The 20,662-nt window shown below is 44.6% G+C and overlaps 1 protein-coding gene across 1 annotated transcript in view; it reads left to right on the forward strand.

Annotated features, from left to right (window-relative positions):
* The window catches only part of CSMD1 (CUB and Sushi multiple domains 1), a 4,035,193-nt gene that overhangs the window by 3,639,109 nt on the left and 375,422 nt on the right, over nt 1–20,662 (forward strand). The window contains 1 exon segment of the mRNA XM_029596871.1: nt 2,064–2,249. Coding sequence (XP_029452731.1) covers nt 2,064–2,249 — 186 coding nt within the window.

Consider the following 20,662-nt stretch of genomic DNA (forward strand, 5'->3'; position numbering starts at 1 on the left):
TATTTTTTGGCTTCAAGTGATATCCAGGAAAGTGATTTGGTTTTGAAATTAATAGATGTTGGCAGGCGGGTGATACTGCGCTTATGGGGGGAAAGTGTGGACTCCCACAATTGAAAAGTAGCTGGCAGAACTATGGAAGTGGAAGGAAATGGAACTGCTATTGGCTAGATCTAGGGAGAAGCTTCCAGTTATGCAGACGTTTTGGGAGCCGGTAGCATGAGTTTATGGCTGTGTGCTGTGAAATATCTCCTTATTGTGGCACAGTTTGTGTTATTATATGATGCCTTTATAGGTATATTTTTTTGTGTGTTTATACTATTTTGTGCGCATTATTTGTTATGGGCTGGATTTTAAAAGTCCTACGTATGCCAGGCCTATTTTATAAAGGCCTGATGACGTGTATAAAGACCTGGGACACATCTAAGTCATGGGGGTTTACAAAAAGGGTGGTCTTGGGGGTGGGGTGGGGCAGGGGCAGGGCCAGAGGCCTGCAGCACAGCGGCCATTTTCCGCTGTGTTGGAGGATTGTGTGCCGGCAGGCTGTCGGTGCACCTAACTTGTGCCTGCCCAGAGGCAGGCGCAAAAGGTAAGAGAAAGGTTGGGGGGGGGGGGGGGGTGGGGTTAGAGTAGGGCTGGGGGTGAAAGGTTAGGGGAAGGGGTAGGAAGGTTAGAAGAGGGGGAATGGAATGGGGGAAGGCTGCGGGCATCAGCGCACACAAGATGCACTAGTATGCACTCCCTTGCACGCACCGACACCTGGTTTTATAACATGCGCACACCTGCGCGCGCATGTTATAAAGTTGGGCGTACATGTGCACGTGCCAGGTAGTATGTGCACATGTATGCCCGCATGTAGGTATGAAAATTTACCCCTATGTATGTAGCACTTGTTCTTTGAATTGTCTCTTTCCAGTTGCCCTAATGTATTTATAAATTGTCAAACAATGTCTTGTTCTCTTCAGGGAGGTTGGGAGGGGATTGGGGGGAGAAAACTGAAAATGCTAAGGGGAGGTTGTCTTACAGAGTATTATAATCAGACTGGTCATAGTGTGTATTTAGCAAATTATGGTTGTCATTTGTTATAATGGAGGGTCCACATTTTCCACTGGATGTGTCAACTCTAATTTTTGGTCCTTCCTTTGAATGTTTACCTTTTAGTTGTCTGGAATGTTATTTATGTTTAATAAAATATTAGAAAAAAAAACCTTTTGAGAGTGAGTGGCTCAAAAAAAAAAGGAACTGTGCTGAATAACGTTAATTAATCTGCCGTATAAAATACATTGCCCTGAACCAGCAGTAATGCGAAATGCTGGCCATAGAGGGCAGCATGGTAATGTAGCACAGAATTATTTTTGTATTCATGAAGATATCATGAGATAAGACCTTTTGACTATTTTTACAAAACTCAAAAATTACAATTTCTAAAACTATTTTTGCAGTAAATAAAATATAGGTTGGTATTGGAGGTTTTTGACCTGTGATTAAAATATCTGAGGCAAGATTGAAACTTAGCTTGGCGGATTCTGAGATCTTTTCCTCCTCCATTGACCTTTAGAGATCTTTGGTAGGAGTTTATTCTTGTTATTGTGTGATTTACATAGCTTCCTATTAGCCTACATAGTGTGATATTTTTAAATGATATTGGCCAGCCCTGAGGTAAGCACCATTTTGTTGTTACAGACATTTGCTTAATCCAAGACTTCCCTTTGCTAAATCTATGCTGGCTCATCCCCATTAAGCCATGTTTGTCCATATGAGCAGTAATTTTATTCTAGATTCCACCATTTTATTTGGCACAAATGGATACAGTTTTGTAAGTTATTATTCTGAACAAAATGAAACAAATAAATCATTTGCCAAAGTGTTGCTTTATTTCATTCAATTATGTGTTCACTACTGAGGTTTTTCTTTCAAACTTTGAGCTCCCAGCAGTTTATTATTAATAACAAAAAAAGATAATTATTTAATATTAAGAAATAAATGTAGACAACTTTTCATCAGTATGTTTATTTTGTAGAAATTAAGTATATACATAATAAACTATATTTTACTTTTATTTTTAGCTGTATCCTGTGGAATTCCAGACTCTCCAGGAAATGGTTCAGTTGTGGGTAATGAGTTCACTTTGGGCAGTAGAGTGATTTATGAATGTAATGAGGGCTTCAAGCTAGAGTCTAGTCAACAAGCAACAGCAGTTTGTCAAGAAGATGGATTATGGAGTAACAAAGGGAAGCCACCTGTTTGTAAGCGTAAGTATGCATATATTACTGTGAACAAGTGCATTTTTCCACATTTGGTTAGTTAAAGCTTTCAAGGGTGAGTTCTTTTGTGCATGTTTCCTATTGTTTACAGTAATTACTGTCAAAATAAATTGTTGGTGGTTCAAACTGGTAAAACATTAGTACTTTAGTACTTTGTGAACCAGGAAAATGTAGATTCCAGAAAGTACTTTTGATCTTCTGTTTTCATAGCCTATACTGTATGGGAATATCATGTTGATTGTACTTACAGGACTTTGAAGAAGATGACAAAAATGTTTCTAGTGTGTTACTTTTCAAATCACAATGATATATTTTGTAGTAATGATTTTAAATACGTTCATTATATATTTATTTAGAAATTATTTATAACCTGCACCCTCCAATGTTTAGGGTGGGTTACATAAAGCATTCAAAATCAAATGACAAACAATAAATTAACTTAATCAAATTCTTATGGCATATATTAAAAGTGGCTTGAGATAAAAATATATGCCTAATGTGTAATAAGGATTCAATGTTCTATAAGATCTCTAAAAGTAGTTCTAAACAGGCAGGTCTTCAGGGACTTCTTGAATTCCTTTGAATTAGAAATGCATAATTGCAGTGGTAGAGTGTTCCAAAGTGTAGGGCTGGCTATGGAGAAGACTCGCTCTCTCATAGGTTTAATGTGTCTTAGGAGCTTTAGCTTGGCAAAAGTAGTTTGCATGCATAGAGAAAGTTGAGGCGCATTGTGGATTGAATGCAATGTCTGGATTGCTAAATTTGTTGGATATATTAATAGTATATGTAACAAAAACAAAGTTGTCCGGAATTATGAATCTGATGGAATGACAAAGATAATGACTTTTATTTTTAAAGTTAAAAACTAATCCATTGTGTAAAAGCCAAGTCTTGTTGCTGGAAAGACATAGGATTATATAGTCTAAAGTTGAGAACCATGTTGCTTTAATGGAAAAGAAAAACTGTATGTCATCTGCATACAACTTATAAGATAGACTTAAGTTGGAGAGAAGATGAAAGAGACCAGTTAAATAGATGCTAACATATGCAGAGGAAAGTGATGATCCCTCAGGTACTCCAGAATTTATTAGAAACCAAGATGATGTGAAATTGGATATTCTAACGTGTTCTATGTGATAAATATGATGAAAGCCAAGCGAGAACAATGCCAAATTTTATATACATCAGCTAAACATTATAAAAGAATTACATGATTCAGAGTGTCGAAAGCAGAGGTTATATCTAGTAGTAGGGATGTGCAGGCAAAAAGTTTTCGTTGCGTACGTGATACGTATTCGCGGGGGGTCAATTCCGTTTCATGCGGAAGTATGGAGAATTCAATAAGTTGTCGATCTGTAAATACGTTACTACTAAATTAACTACAACCCCCCCACCCTCCTGACCCCCCCAAGACTTACCAAAACTCCCTTGTGGTCCAGCGGTGGGGTCCGGGAACTCACTCACACCCTCGGTGCTAGTTTCATCATGGTGCCGATAGCCTTTGTCACAGGGGCTACCGGTGCCATTGGTCAGCCCCTGTCACATAGCCATCGGCGCCATCTTGTGCTCCTACCATGTGACAGGGGCTGACCAATGGCACCGGTAGCCCCTGTGACATAGTATGGGCAAAGGCTATCGGCGCCATTTTGAGTCCTGGCGTCGGATGGCAGGTCGCTCTGGGACCCCCGTTGGACCCACAGGAACTTTAGGCCAGCTTGGGGGGGGCTCTTGACCCCCACAAGACTTGCCAAAAGTCCAGCGGGGGTCCGGGAGCGACCTCCTTGCACGCTGGCCATCCAATCCCAATACTCAAAATGGCGCCGATCGCCTTTGCCCTCACTATGACGGCGATCGGCGCCATTTTGAGACTCAAAATTGCTGTCTGATGCAAGAGCACAGAGAGACAGTCTGAGTTCAATAAAAAAAACTGCATTTAAAAAAAAAAGCCTGGCTGGCACAGCAACAAAAACGAAGAAATATCTTTTTCAATGGAAAATTCTATCAAAGTAGCTAGCAATTGAATACAGATTTGAGACACTCAGACTAGCTCTGAGTAAAGCCACCATCCCTGGACCACCTCCTCGGACCACCCCCGCAAAGAAAGAGTGTGGCACGCCACGTGCTTAAGGTATAAATAGTGCAGCGTCATCAGGAATAGCGTCATAGAGCACTGAGTGAGAGCAGCGATAGGCTGCATTAGAAAAATGCTTAGCTCTGATAGGTTGCTTTCTCGTCTCCTTGCCAACCTGTCTGATCGACTCTATTATAGGGCTGTGAGGTCACTTATGACTCACAGGAAAGGGCTGGTTTTTCTTATGGATTGTTATGACTGCACTGCCCGTGGGTTTCCCCGCGAGCAGGCACACTCACCCCATGCTGCATCTTCACCCGATGCGGCTGACGCCACCGTCGGGCCTTCTGCGTGGCTGGAGCTGCGGTCGGTGTTGCCACGCGGCCCAGAGGCCACCCTGGAGTGTCTGCTGCCTCGTGGCCGGAGCCGTGGCCTTCTTCAGGGCTGGGACTGCCCCCGATGCTGCTCCCATCCTCACGGCACTAAGGCCGCATCCCCGGGTTTGCCCGGTGGCTGGAGCCACCCCCAGGGCTCCCCGCAGTGGCTGGAGCCGCTGCCGATTACAGGGCCTGCTCCTCAGGCTCTGCCAGCGTCTGTACACGATGACGACGGTGCAGGCCGCTGTCCGCAATCCTGCACAGCTCCCTGTTGCTCTCCTTAGGTGCCAGCGCGCGCCTCTCTTCTACATTTAAAGGGCCAGACATAGGAAGTGTGCTGGCCCCACCTTGGGACTAATTTCCTGCTTCAGCCCTATAAAGGGCTGCTCCATCAGTCTGTTCTTCGCCTTGCATCGAGGTGACTTCCTTCTGGAGGCTCCTGTCTGCCAGAGCCTTTGTAAGGTCTTCTAGTCTTCATGGAGCTCCTTGTCTCGTCCGTTTGTATCATGTCAAGTCTTCATGCCTGAGGTCCTCGTCCAGGTGTCCTGATCTTCATGTCCTGGTGTCTCGTCCTGATCCTCTGTTTACTGCTGTTCCAAGTTCCGGGATGTCTTGTTCCTGTGTCTCGTCTTCGCTCTCGAGCCTTCTGGTACCGGTAGGCCGGGGGTCCCTCGAATGATGTGTGCCTGAGTGAACTAGCCTGCTGGTGGACGTCTGTCCTGTGCTCCTGAACCGTCATGTCCCGCCAGCCATTGTGGAGCTCCGGACGACTTATGGCTCCGTCGTCGTAGTTCCGCCATGACTGGACTCTTTCCTGCATCTGTCCCGTTCTTCTCGTGGTCCGTGACCAGCCTCTTTGGACTGTGTAGGGCACGCAGTGGACAGGGAGGTCCACGACCAGCCCATTGGGTATGCCCGTGAAGGTGGGCTGAGTAGGGCGCCCTGAGAGACAATGCAAATGTCCTCCCAGCCATAGTCAAGTTCCAAGTGTCTCATCTGCAATGTCATCTGCATCGATCCGAAGTCTTGTCTGCGATGCCATCTGCATCAATCCCAAGTCTCGTCTGTGATGCCGTCTGCATCGATCCCAAGTCTTGTCTGCTAAGCCGTCTGCATTGATCCGAAGTCTCGTCGTCAGTGATGCTGTGCACCAACTCAAGTTCCTGTGCTCTTGAGCCTTGCATTCTGTCTTCATCTGTGGTGCCGTTACAGCGACCCAAGTCTCCTATGTCTTCATGTCAAGGCCCGTCTGCCCTCAACCTCAGGCCAGGCCTGCTGCTCCATGCTGCTCGCAGCAGGTCCGAAAGGGCCCGGAATGGTCGGAGGACCATTCAACTTCCAACATCCTTGGATGTTGGCCTTGGGAGTTTGCCGGCCTGGCAGAGGGTAGACCGTCAGCCATGCGGAGCCACCATCAACCCTTGGCTCGGCCCTGAAGGTCGGGGTCGGGCTGAGGCCCATGGGCACCCAAAAACACCCCCATTCTCAACATGGATACTCCCACATGGCCTTCTCCTATTTCAAACGGCCACTAAGAAATCACTGCGAACCAAAAGAATGAAACTAATATGATATGTTTTATTCGTGGGGGATCGCCATGCAATATGCGAACCCACAAATACAACAAATAGGGACTTATGCATTGCGGATTGCACATTCATTGATAACGAATGCACATCCCTAACTGCCTGTCTCTGGTCCTGCTTAGGAGAATCACCACAGACATCATCTGGTCACCCATAGTCTTTTCACCTGACTTTCTGGGGCCTACAAATCATGGTGAGCTGCAAGGAAGTTCAAAGATGTACCTGCCCATCTCTGGTCCTGCCTGGGAGAATCATCAATGACATCATCTGGCCATCCATAGTCTTGTCTCCTGTCTCCTGTCTTCCTGGAGCTTATAATCTCAGCAAACTGCAAGGATGGTTGGAGCTGTAACTGCCCATGAGAATCACCTCAGGCATCATGTGGCTTCCCACAGTCTTGTCACCTGACTCTGGGGCCTACAAATTACAGTGAGCTGCAGCACACCGCTGCCGAAGTGCCTAAGCTGTGCACCAAAAGGGAGTGCCCCTTTTGCTATTTTACCCTGATAAAGATGGGGAAGAAATGAAAAAGCATAGTTGTTGCATCTTCTAGCTCTACTCCCATTAAAGGGCCTATGGACCAACACGTGGTTTGTAGCAGTCCAGTTCTTCAGGATTCATTGAACACTGATCTGGAAAATGCTTCCTTGAGTCTGGCGATAAGAACTTCTCCTTCAGATCCCTTGTGTTGTGTTTGTGGCATTGTGTGGACCCTTAGTGGAGATGACCCCTCCCACAGGGAGGGGCCCCGTGGGGAACCACAGCGATAGGCTAAACGCAGAGAGTGGACACTTGTAGGTGGAAAGCTTTATTGTACTGCTGTTGATAGATGGTATGATGCAGGAAGGAAAGGCACTGGAGTCCGGCAAGGTGCCGATACATTCTCACAGTGTCAAATGTAGAAGTCTCACCCAGATGTTCAAGGTAGATAGGAACCCACGGTGCTGGACAAGCCAAGCCTGGTGGGTAGAGTTGGAGAACTGGATCGTAGAGGTACTCACTGGAGCATAGTGCAAGTGTCTTCCTGGCAATGAAGATGGTGGGACCCTGGACTGGTAGGCCCTCGAGGAGCGGGTACCTGATAGTTCAGAAGATCCTGAAATAAAGAGAGAGACCCCTGAGGAGCGGTTGTCAAATTAGTAGAAACCCTGAAGGATAGTTGGAAGCAAGAGGCCCCCGAGGAGCAGGTGCCTAGAGCTTTGTCAGGAGCAAGATTCCCCGGAGGGTAGCGAGGCGACTAAGCGTGCAGCTTAGAGCGGTCAGAGTAGCTAAGCCGAAGTCCATGCTAACACAAGGTAGGTAGCATAGCAGAGGCTTAAATACCTGGAGGTATTGACGTCATGCGGTGGGGACGCCCCCGAGGTTCCTGCCATGATGTGTACATAGGCATAGGCAACGTGCACGCACATGCCCTAGGAGGCCACGGGAAGGAGCATGGCGGGCTGGGATGCCCATGCTGAACTAGAGGCGCTGAGGGCTTCAGCACTCGGCACTGGAGGCAGCCATCTTGCCCAAGGAGGAGGAAAAGGGTAGAAGAGAGGTAAGGCAGAGCGGTCGCAGCCATCTGCAACCTACGGACGCAACACCTTGGGCATGTTGGCCAGAATGGCACCTCCTGAGGATAATTCCAACTTTGTTCTAGGTACTAACATTCAGGAACTCCAATTACATGATGCGGTGAATTCATTTTCAGGAAACTCTGACAGAAGTTTCTGGTGTAGCTTCAGTTTGGTGTGCTATTCTACTGCCTGTGTACTTACCACCAGCTCAGGAAGAGAGTGCTCCCTCTAAGGCTTGTGAATCATTTGACATTTCTTTAAAAGATGTTTGGAATGCTGTTATCTACATGGAGAACTCTCTTTCTAGTGCTGTTTCTCAGTTGTGTCAACTTTCATCTGCTATTTCATCTAAGTTAATTGAAGTAGACAAAAGGTTTACTTTAGGAGTGCATGATAGAGTGATAACCAAAACTCAAGCATCATTATTTTCAGGAATTAAAGACAATTTGACTCTTCACTACAAATGTGAAATGTTGGAAAACAAACTTAGATCTAAGAATCTATATTTGCTTAATTTCCCAAAGACTTGTATGCTTTCAGATTTTGAGTTTAAAAAATATACTGTTGAAATCTTACAGCTTTCCTCAGAAAACTTATTCTTCTATCTAATTCTTATTATATGCCAGAGAAGAAGAGAGTGATAGTCTCTACCGATGGTGCCATGGATGTTTTGGCTTCAATTGATGGTTCTGATGTATCTCTTTTCCTTCAGACTTCAAATGACAACATTTTCACTAGGTTAATGTTTGTGGTTTCCTGTGATTCTCTTTTTGATAAAGTTCTGTTTCTTCAGCAATTCTTTAAACAAAAGAGTGTACCCTTTTGTGGTCATGTTGGACAACTTTTTCCTGATGTTTCAGAGAAACACAAGCAAAGAGGTAGATGTTCCTAAATTGAAAATCTAGAGTATTAGCAATTGGGGGAATGTTTTTTCTTAAATGTCCCTCTATAATGATTGGTAGAAGTTCAGGGTAATAAATACATTTCACTGGAATATGGTTACCTAGAATCTTTTATTTCGATAAATCTTCTTGAAGGATGTATTACTTTTTTTTTCTTAGTTGAAATTGTATCAAGAGGTGACAGTTACAGCTCTCATGATGTGAGCTTTTTTCAGTGTAAAGATGTGTGACTTAAAAACTGTTGTCTTTTTTTCCTTTTTGGATTTCTGCTTGAAAATATAAGCATTGGCAAGTTAAATGTAAGACATTGATAAGACAGGCTAAGAGAGAATTTGAAAAGAATTTTGCCATAGAGGCAAAAACTCACAATAAAAACTTAAAAAAATATATCTGAAACAGAAAGCCTATAAAGGAGTCGGTTGGACCATTAGATGATCAAGGTGTTAAAGGGTCACTTAGGGAAGATAAGGCCATCATGGAAATATTAAGTGATTTCTTTGCTTCGGTGTTTACTGAAGAGGATGTTGGGAAGATACCCATTCTGGAGTTGGTTTTCTAGGGGTGATTATTCAGATGAATTGAACCAAATCACGATGAACCTGGAAGATGTGGTAGGCAGGTTAGACAAACTAAAGAGTAATAAATCACCTGGACCAGGTGGCATAAACCCAGGGTTCTGAAAAAATTTAAAAAAAGACATTTCAGATCTTTTTCAATTCATTTGTAACCTATAATTAAAATCATCTGATGTAGCTGAAGATTGGAAGATGGCCAATGTAACCCTGATATTTTAAAAGGATTCCAGGGGTGATATATGAAATTATAGACTGGTGAGCCTGAATTCACTGCCGGGTAAATTTGTGGAAACAGTTATAAAGAATAAAATCACAAAACATTTAAATAGACATGGTTGATAAAGACACAGTTAGCATGTATTTACCCAAGGGTAGTCTTGCCTCACAAATCTCCTACATTTTTTTGAAGAGGTGAATAAACATGAACAAAGATGAACCTGTAGATGTGGTGTATTTGGAGTTTCAGAAAGTGTTCGACAAAGTCCCGCATGAAAGCTAAGAAAACTAAAAAGTCAAAGTGTAGTTGATGTCCTTTTGTGGTTTGCAAGTTGGTTAAAAGACAGGAAACAGAGAGTTGGAATAAATGGTCAGTTTTCACAGTGGAAAAAGGTAAACAGTGGTGTTCCTCAGGGATTTATACTTGGACCGGTGCTTTATTTATTTATTTATTTATTTATTTATTTATTTATTTATTTATGCATTTACAGATTGTTGATTATACCCGGGTTCAATCCCCGGCCTTACCACCATTGCTGGACATACTGCTGGTATGGAAAAATACTAGCAGGCCCCAGAACACAAACCTGGGACCTTGAATGCCAGACAAAGCTATGAAACTGTTTTTGCAGGAGTGCACAGACACCAATCAACAAATTAAGCCACAGGATGGGGCAGGAGATATCGCAGAGAGTACGCAGCAAATAGTCTGTGGGAAAGTATGCAGGGGGGGAGAAAGATAAGGGGAGACAAATAACAGCTGCCTGTAGGCAGACAGCGTAAAAAATTTAGTGGTGTGAAGCATGCAAGCAGAAATCAGATAATTAGCTGACTTTGTATTTTTAACCTATATAAGCAAAGCTGGTATGTAGTAGGGTTGGCAAGGACTTTTTGCTTCCTGAGTATTGATCTGTTTTGTGCATGAATGGCATATGAATTCCAATAAACAAAAATTAATTAAGAGTAGAATCAGAGTTGTTCTTATAAACTATTTTACCTCTGAGGTGGACTTTTAAACAAGATATATTACTTCAAATATCAATTCAAAAGGTATAAGAGATCTTGCGATAAAATGTAATACATAGGTAATTTTAATTCAGGATTAGAATAATACATAGATCTCTAATAAAATTTTCAGGTTACATTGGGACCAAGATAACAAAGGCAAATATGGAGCTCTTCCAATACATAGATAAGAAATCAAACGGACACATGATGCATTCACCCTTAATCATTTATAACACACCTCATCCTTTCCCATCCAAGAATCCCCTTAATTGCTCCGGTTCATAGAAAATGTACTTATTTCCTTGAAATTTTAAGCAACATTTACAGGAAAATTTAAGCACCATATTTGCACCTCGATTTAATACTTTGGGCCTCATAGTTAGAAACTTTTCCTGCACTCCTGTGTGGAGCGCACAACATCAGGGTATATCCATATACATTGCCCATAAAAATGGGCAGATCTATTTCTAAATAAATATTTCATTAATAGGTTTCTATCCTGTTCAAAAGGAAAAAAGACCAACAATGTGCCTCTAGTCTTAATCTCAGTTAATATAGACATATTGATCAGTTCTGAAGCATTCAAAGATTTTATTGTTTGTTCTTCCTTCATTCCCATAGTAGATGTTTCTTTCTTTGATACATAGAAAGCTTTGGAAATAACCGGGGTTATTTCCTTAGGAATCTTTAAACATTCTAAAATGTATTCTTTTAGCAATGCAACCGGGGCAAATCTTTTTACCACTGGAAAGTTCACAATTCGTAGATTTAAGTATCTAAGTGAATTATCTAAATTCTCAAATTTTCTCTCAGCTTTTATCTCAGCTCTTATTATTGTTCATTGTATATTCTCTAATGAAATTACTTTCTCCTCCAGTTTTTCTATTTTTTCTTGGTGTAAAGTCATTTTTTCAATAATTAGCCCCCTTTTATTTGAATCAAGAAATGCCTGTGTCAGAGTTGTAATTGCAGATTCAATTGAAGTCATAGCGTTCCATAATGTATCTAAGGTTACTACGGGAGGTTTTTGCAATGAAAAGACATTCTTGGATTGTAGGGTTACCAGATCTTGTAGCGATGTTCCGTTCTGGTATAGCTTTTGGGGGTTTAGGTGTGGAGGTAGCCATTTTCTCCAAGGCTCCTACACACTCTCTGGACGCTGACTCTTCGCCGCTTATGTCATGCTCGGGAGAGGGTTGTTCCCTCCTCCTCTCATCATAACCTCACAATGTTTCCTCTCCTTCTGTTCCCGCATGACCTCACGGCGGTGTTGGCATCGCGGACGCCCCCGGGCTGAGCGAGATCTCCTTTGCCATAGGAATCGGCCCGAGCTCCTGGGTTCCTCCCTCAGTGGCTCTTGCTCCCGGCGTCCTCGGGGTGGATTCAAAGAAGCTGTCAATCCTCGCTTGCTGGATCCCATCATCTTTAGCACTTACAACGTCCTTCAACCGAGCTTTCCGTTTCATATTAGGCATTTCTGGGATTTATTCTCAAAGATAAATATTATACAGGCAATTTCCAAGTGGGGACTATAGAGAAGCTCCTCTAGGTGCTTCTCATGTGGTGGCCATCTTGGTCCCGGACCGGTGCTTTTTAATATATTTATAAATGATCTGGAAAGGGCTACGATGAGTGAGGTGATCAAATTTGCGGATGCTTCAAAATTATGCAGAGTAATTAAATCTCAAGCGGATTGTGATAAATTGCAGGAGGACCTTGCGAGACTGGAAGATTGGGCTTCCAAATAGCAGATGATATTTAATATGGACACGTGCAAAGTGATGCATATAGGGAAAATAACCCTTGCTATAGTTACATAATGTTATGTTCTATCATTAGAGTTATCATCTAGCTATGGCTCAGTGTTCTGTGTTGATCAAAAAAGCAAACAGAATGTTAGGAATTATCAGGAAGGGAATGGCGAATAAAACAGTGAATGTCATAATGCCTCTGTTTTGCTCCATGGTGAGACCATAACTTGAATACTGTGTGCAGTTCTGGTTGCCTCGTCTCAAAAAAGAAATAGTTGCACAGGAGAAAGTGCAGAGAAGGGTGACCAAAATGATAAGGAGCAAGGAATGGCTGCCCTATGAGGAAAGGCTAAGGAAGTTAGAGTTGTTCAGTTTGGAGAAGAGACGACTGAGGGGGGGATATGATAGAGGTCTGCAAAATCATGAAAAGACTTGAATAATTTAATAGGGATGTGAATCGTTTTTTGATGATTTAAAATATCGTCCGATATATTTTAAATCGTCAAAAATCGTTAGGGCCACGATACAATACCAATTCCCCCGATTTATCGTCAAAAAATCGTAAATCAGGGGAAGGGGGAGGGCAGGAAAACCGGCACACTAAAACCCCCTAAAACCCACCCCCGACCCTTTAAATTAAATCCCCCACCCTCCCGAACCCCCCCCAAATGCCTTAAATTACCTGGGGGTCCAGCGGCGGTCCGGAACGGCAGCGGTCCGGAACGGCCTCCTGCAATTGAATCGTGTTGTCTTCAGCCGGCGCCATTTTTCAAAATGGTGGCGCAAAATGGCGGCGGCCATAGACCAACACGATTCGACTGCATGAGGTCGTTCCAGACCCCCGCTGGACTTTTGGCAAGTCATGTGGGGGTCAGGAGGCCCTCCCAAGCTGGCCAAAAGTCCCTGGGGGTCCAGCGGGGGTCCGGAAAATGATCTCCAGCCGGGATCCGGAACCCCCGCTGAACGACCTCCTGCAGTCGATCTCCTGCCGGCGCCATTTTCCGTACGGAAAACGATTCGCGGCAGGAGATCGTTTTCCGGACCCCCGCTGGACCCCCAGGGACTTTTGGCCAGCTTGGGGGGGCCTCCTGACCCCCACAAGACTTGCCAAAAGTCCAGCGGGGGTCCGGAACGACCTCCTGCAGTCGAATCGTGTTGGTCTATGGCCGCCGCCATTTTGCGCCGCCATTTTGAAAAATGGCGCCGGCTGAAGACAACACGATTCAATTGCAGGAGGCCATTCCGGACCACTGCCGTTCCGGACCGCCGCTGGACCCCCAGGTAATTTAAGGCATTTGGGGGGGGTTCGGGAGGGTGGGGGATTTAATTTAAAGGGTCGGGGGTGGGTTTTAGGGGGTTTTAGTGTGCCGGCTCACGATTTTCACGATTTTCACAATACTTTAAACACCCAAACGGCAACAATACGATTCCCTCCCCCTCCCAGCCGAAATCGATCGTTAAGACGATCGAGGACACAATTCACATCTCTATAATTTAATGTTTCTAGGGGGCGCTCCATAAAGTTAGCAAGTCACTCATATAAAACAAATTGAAGAAAATTATTTTTTACTCAGTGCATTGTTAAGCTCTGAAATTCATTGCCAGAGGATGTGGTTACAGCAGTTAGTGTAACTGGGTTTAAAAAAGGTTTGGATATGTTCAGAGAAGCAAAATCCATAAACTGCTATTAATTAATAAGCAATAGTAGCTTGAGATTTATTTAATATTTGGGTACTTGCCAGGTACTTGTGGCTTGGATTGGCCACTGCTAGAAACAGGATACTGGGCTTGATGGACCCTTGGTCTGATTCAGTATGGAATATCTTATGGTCTTATGTTCTTATATATCTGTCTTTATACTAGCATTTCAACTGTATAACTGTGTATATACAATGATTTTACAAAGGATTAGATAACAGAAAAACTCTGTTACAATTCAGGGATAAATCCCTGTGGTAGCTGGTTCTACCTTTGAATAGTGCTATTACTATTTATCATTTCTATAGTGCTATCAGACATACATTGTACTATACAAATATTAGAGATGTGCACTGTTTAGTTCTATCAGTTCGGGCTTTATTTTCTGGTCCCCATAGGAAATTTCTTTTTTCTCGCAGTTCTTTTTTTTTCGTGGGTCCCAATTTTCGTGTTAGTGTGCGGTAACGGGTGTTAGTGCGCATAAACATTTTAAAGTTAGTGCACTAACATTTTAAAGTTAGTGCGTGCTAACTATTGTTAGTACTCACTAACACGAACTACAAATTTTTCCAAAATTTCAGAAAAATTCCATTCATTTTTCGATGCCCACAAACCATGATGAATTAGACAATTTCGTTGAAATTGACTAATTCATGAAAAATGAATGCACATCTCCAAAAAAAAAAAAAAACACATATGAGGGAGTTTCTGCTCTATAAAGTTTGCAATCTAATTAAGATGAACTGAAAAAATTTGTTTATTAAGAAAATGCTTTAAACCAAGCAGATGATGATCAGGAGAGCCAGGGGTTAAGATTTAAAAGCAGCATCAAAAAAGCAGGTTTTTAGATTGGATTTGAATAACACCAGAGAAGGAGCATGATGCATCAACTCAAGAAGCCTTTTCCCAGTGTATGGCACCACAAGGTGAAAAGTGCCAAGTTGGAAGTTGGCAGTAAAGGATTTAGACATAAAAGTGATTTACTAGATGAATGGATTTCACAAAGAGAACTTTAGAAAGAGATGATAGAGGAGAGATTGTGAGAAGCTGCTGAATAAATAGATATAGATAGATAGTCAATGTAGTGACTTGAGAAGAGGGGCTATATTGTAGGGATGTGCAGAGGGACACCATACGTTGCATTCATGATTTGGATTCGTCGGGCAGCAGATATGTTACATTCGGCCGTATGGCGCCCCGATGTGTTAATACGATAATTTATATTCGTGTCCCAGCTAAAATTAAAATTAACTACAACCCCCCACCCTCCTGACCCCCCCAAGACTTACTAAAACTCCCTGGTGGTCCAGCGGGGAGTCCGGGAACCATCCCCTGCACTCTCCCACCCTCGGTGCCGGTTTCATCATGGCGCCGATATCCTTTGTCACAGGGGCTACCGGTGCCATTGGTCAGCCCCTGTCACATGGTCATCGGTGCCATCTTGTGCTCCTACCATGTGACAGGGCTGACCAATGGCACCGATAGCCCCTGTGACATAGTATGGGCAAAGGCTATCGGTGCCATTTTGAGTACTGGCATCGGATGGCCGGATTGCAGGAGGTCACTCCAGGACCCCCAGGGACTTCTGGCCAGCTTGGGGGGGCCTCCTGACCCCCACAAGACTTGCCAAAAGTCCAGCGGGGTCCGGGAGCGACCTCCTGCATGCCGGCAGTCCGATGCCAGTACTCAAAATGGCGCTGATCGCCTTTGCCCTCACTATGTCACAGGTACCGATGGTCGGCCCCCTATGTCATAGTAAGGGCAAAGGCGATCTGCTGCCAGTATTCAAAATGGTGCCGATCGCCTTTGCCCTCACTATGTCACGGGCCGACCTTCGGTACCTGTGACATAGTGAGGGCAACTTTCCTTCCACCCCCCCCCGCACCTTCCCCTCCCTTACCCTACCTAACACACTCCCCAGCCCTATCTAAACCCCCCCCCACCTTTGTTTGAGAAGCTACGCCTGCCCGAGGCAGGCTTCACTCGCACGTGCCAGTGGGCTACTGGCACGCCATCACCCGACCCGGGGGCTGGTCTGGAGGCCTCGGCCATGCCCCCGCGCCGGCACCATGCCCCCCCCCCCCCGACACGCCCCCCGGAACGCACCCGAATGTCGCACCACCCCTGACACGCCCCTGACATGCCCCCCGACACACTCCCCTACCAAAGCCCCAGGACTTACGCGCGTCCCGAGTCTTGCGCGCACCGCCGAGCCTATTCAACATAGGCTCGGCGCGCGCAGGGGGAGCTTGGCGCAGGTTTTAGGGGAGTACATGCTTATCTTACGCGCGTACCCCTTTGAAAATCTGCCCCTAAGTGTGTGAGTGGGTGTCTTTCTGACACACACTTGTACTCTCTCTCTCTCTCTCTCTCTCTCTCTCTCTCTGTGACACAAAGTAACACCCACACATTGAGAGCAAGAATGCACAGGTGTTTCTTTGGGTCAAATAGACATTCACACACACACACACACACACACACACACACACACACACTCATGTATTCTCAGATACGGACAAAGTGCATGTTTGTGTCTGAGAGACTGTGTGTGTGTGTGTCTCTGATACTGGCTGGTTGCCTCATTAGTTGGCAACTAGTTCAAGAGCTGATTGATTGGAAATAGACTTTAATACAAGTGCAGGAATCTAGGACATATATACCCCCCAAAAACATTGTGTGTGTGTGTGTGTGGGGGGGGGGGGGGGGGGGCAACCAATTGCATTGGTGGAACAGAGACTGCAGCTCTGTTTTCTTACCCTGGTCTAGGTTGTGCTGTCATATTTAGTTATTTAGGAGAAATATGAAATTTATGTTGGAGAATTTTTTACTCCGTTTTTGCCAGGCTCTAGATTACATGATGCACCTATCAGTTTGGCTTGCTTTTGGAAGCTGTGAAAATATGTGCTGCAGGGAAAGAACACGAGAGAGTCAGTCAGATGCCCCATGAGCTGGTTTTGTAAAAAATCCTCCAGGTTGATATTTTCCTGCAGTCTTCCCCTAATAAAAATATTATCCAAAGAAGTTAAAAAAGGGACAAGGGAGAGGAAATTGGAGAGAAGGATAAGAAACTATGTTTTGGCTATGTTAAGTTTAAGGTGGCGATGGGACATCCAGGCAGAAATGTCAGACAATAAGGCTGAGATTTGGACCTGGATTCCTAATTACATTTCTGGTGTAGAGATATAGATCTGGGAGTCATCATCAGCATGATACTGAAAACCATTGGAAGGTATTAATGAACCAAGAGTGGGAAGGGAAGAAAGTCCAGGACAGAGCCCTGAGGCACTCCAATATTTAGTAGGATAGTGGTGGAGGATGCTGAACCAGAGAATACACTAAAAGTATGATGGGAGAGGTAAGAAGAGAACCAAGTCAGAAGTGAGTCCCAGAATACAAATATCAAGAAAATAACTGCTTATGCCAAAAATCCAATGTGTAGAGTTGAAGATGGGAACATTTAAAATCAAAGCAATGGTAATAATCTGGTGTTAGATCCTTCTGATGAGATTGTTTCATTTTCTAATCATTCTATTATTTGCTCTGTCTAATAATGGTAAATGCCATAAAGTAATAAGATTGATTTATATACTGATTGATTAATTCATTAAGTTATTGACTAATTGGCAAGCAAAACAGTGCGCTATGCAATGAGAAGCTATTTTGTAAACAATGCACAATTATTTAAAATTGAGTTATGGGAAGGCAGAAGCAAAGGAATTTGTGTCACATCAAAAGATAAATGGCAAACAGCTGTGAATTAATTTGTTAATCGAGTTATAATCTTAGAAACCTACTCATTAAAAACAGCAGGCAGATCATTTCCGAGGGCAAAGTAAATTTGTCTTCATGCTTTTTGAAAATCAATCAAGAAAAGATATATCATTTGGTATTTATAGATGTGCAATATCTATATCATAAATACCCAGAAGGCTTTGCTAACTTTAGAATTAAAGGGCCACCGTGGCTCAGGACTTGAACTCTTAGGATCAGCTGGGGCTAGGGATGCTGTGGAAGCAGTGGAGGCAGTGTTCACAGTCCTGGGGAAAGGGAGTCATAATCATTGCGCAATCATGATACCATGTGGCGGTATTTAGGGCCCATGGTTCATGGTCTCTGGCTAAGGAATTTCACTATAATGAATGCACTAATATGAGGCCAATAATCATCAAAATGCTATAAACAAAGCAGAAATGTGGCGTGGTAGTGGATGCAATAAAGAAAGGGGGTGTTTAATTAAATATCTGATTTACTGCATCCCAAAGCAAAGTTGCACAACCTGTCCAACATTATCACTTTGCGTGACACCACAGCATGTTGCGCGTGAAGTTTTTTGTTTATATATATACAGGATTCCTGCAGTTGCTTCTTTGAGGATGTGCCAAGCATTGGAGAGAGGAGAGGAGGTGAGTGGAGTTAGTGGTTGAAGGTGATAGGAGATATTTAGTGAGTTCTGAGTGCTGTTTTTTAATGTTTCTCATCTGTTTCCCTGTACCTTTGTCTTTTGTGTTATTTGTTAGGGATGTGAATCGAACTTCAGACGATTGAAAATATCGTCGATATTTTCAAAATCGTCAGAAATCGGTGGCTCCCCCAAAACGATAGGAAAACCGCACGATATTGTTCGTGGGGGTTCTCTTATCGTTTTGGGGGAGGGTGGGAAAAACGGCACACAAAAATAACCCCTAAACCCACCCCGACCCTTTAAAACTAATCTCTTAGCTTCCCCTACCCTCCCGACCCCCCCCAAAACCTTTTACAGGTACCTGGTGGTCCAGTGGGGGTCCCGGGAGCGATCTCCCACTCCCGGGCCATCGGCTGCCACTAATCAAAATGGCACCGATGGCCCTTTGCCCTTACCATGTGACAGGCTATCCATGCCATTGGCTGGCCCCTGTCACATGGTAGGAGCACTGGATGGCCAGCGCCATTTTTAAAGATGGCACCGGCCATCCAGTGCTCCTACCATGGCCATCCAGGCCATGCTGGAATCCCATCATACCTAGGTCGCTATCTCGCCAACATGTGAGGGCTATGACAAGGGTCCAAGATGTAGCTGAAGCAAGCAAGAAGGCTCCAGTTATGGCAACCTCTGTATACCTTGTTGCCAGTCTTACACAAAGGTTATAGTTAGACATTATGTTGCAAGCACGGAGGTGCGGTCGCTTGCTCAAGAGGGATTGTGAGCCCTTGGGTGACGGCATAGCTCAGGGAGTAAACCCAAGACACACCGTGGAAGGTGAGAGTGTTCAGGCATGGGCTGGGGCAGGAACAAGGCTGGACCAGGGTCGAGATGTGGAACATCGAGGAATTGGAACAAGGCAGACTTAGACCTCCACTGAACATATATGCACAGGTGAGACCCAGCAACTTAATGCTGGTCTCAACAGTAGCCCTCTGGCCACTCAGTAGCCATTGCGGACCCGCCACTTGGGAATGACGAGTGTGTGAGGTCAGACAGAGGCCGAGGGCAGGAACAAGACAAAACATGAAACTCAGAAACTTGGAAGACTCTGACGAGGACTCAAGGATCTTGGAAGAATCAGATGAGGTTTCAGGATACTTGGAAGACTCAGACAAGGTTTCAGGATTCAAGCACTAGTACAGGGTGAGTACTGCATCACAGTGCGCCCTACACAGCCGCCCATGGCTGGTCGCGGACTATGCCAGAAGCGAAGCAGACTCCAGGCAAGAAAGTGAAGACTCTGAACTGGAAACGTTGAAGATTCAGGAGAGGCCTGCACTGAAGCACGCCCCTACACAGCCACCCATGGCTGGTCGCGGACTATGCCAGAAGCGAAGCAGACTCCAGGCAAGAAAGTGAAGACTCTAAACTGGAAACGTTGAAGATTCAGGAGAGGCCTGCACTGAAACGCGCCCCTACACCGCCACCCGTGGCTGGTCGCAGACTAAGCTGAAGCGGAGCAGGTTCTGGCTTGAGTCTAGGGCATGGATGGAAGCAGGAACAAAATACTCCAAGGACCGGAAACAGGATTCAAGACTCAGGATTCAGACTTTGAACTCAGATTCAGAAACAGACCTCAGCATTAAAAGCAAGGGCCTTCTGGAGACTTGCACTGCAGACATGAAGACAGGCCTTGTGCCACGGAGCACCCTACACATCCCCCCATGGGCTGGTCACGGACCATGATGGTGGCATGTCAGGAATGGTGGACAGGCAGGAAACCTGGAAGCAGGATGAAGAGCCAGAGACGAGAACATCAGGATCAGGACTGGAAGATCAGGAACTTGGAACTTCAAGAATTTGGAATTTCAGGAACCTCAGGACATGGAACAGGCGACGAAGGAGCTCTGGTGAGGAACAAGACCAGGAACATCAGACAAAGGAGACCAGGAACATCTAACTTCAAACATGAGGAGACCACAGAGGACCTTGACTGGAGAAGAGAAGCTTGGATGACCATAGAGATCCAATTTGAAGGACCCTAGGAGTGAAAGCTGAGCCCTTTTACAGGGCTTGATTAGGCTCAGGCTGAAGATGTCATCTGTTGGGGCCACGGGCTTTTCCCACGGCTGGCCCTTTAAATATTATAGTGAGGCATGTGCATGTGCCTAGAGACCCAGGGACAGACAGGAGCAGGTGTTGGCGGCATCCCTGCCACGTGGAGAGGCAATGGTGGCAGCACCAGGGTCACATGAA

This window comes from Rhinatrema bivittatum, chromosome 3 (genome assembly GCF_901001135.1).
Source record: "Rhinatrema bivittatum chromosome 3, aRhiBiv1.1, whole genome shotgun sequence".
In the NCBI taxonomy this organism is placed as follows: Eukaryota; Metazoa; Chordata; class Amphibia; order Gymnophiona; family Rhinatrematidae; genus Rhinatrema; species Rhinatrema bivittatum.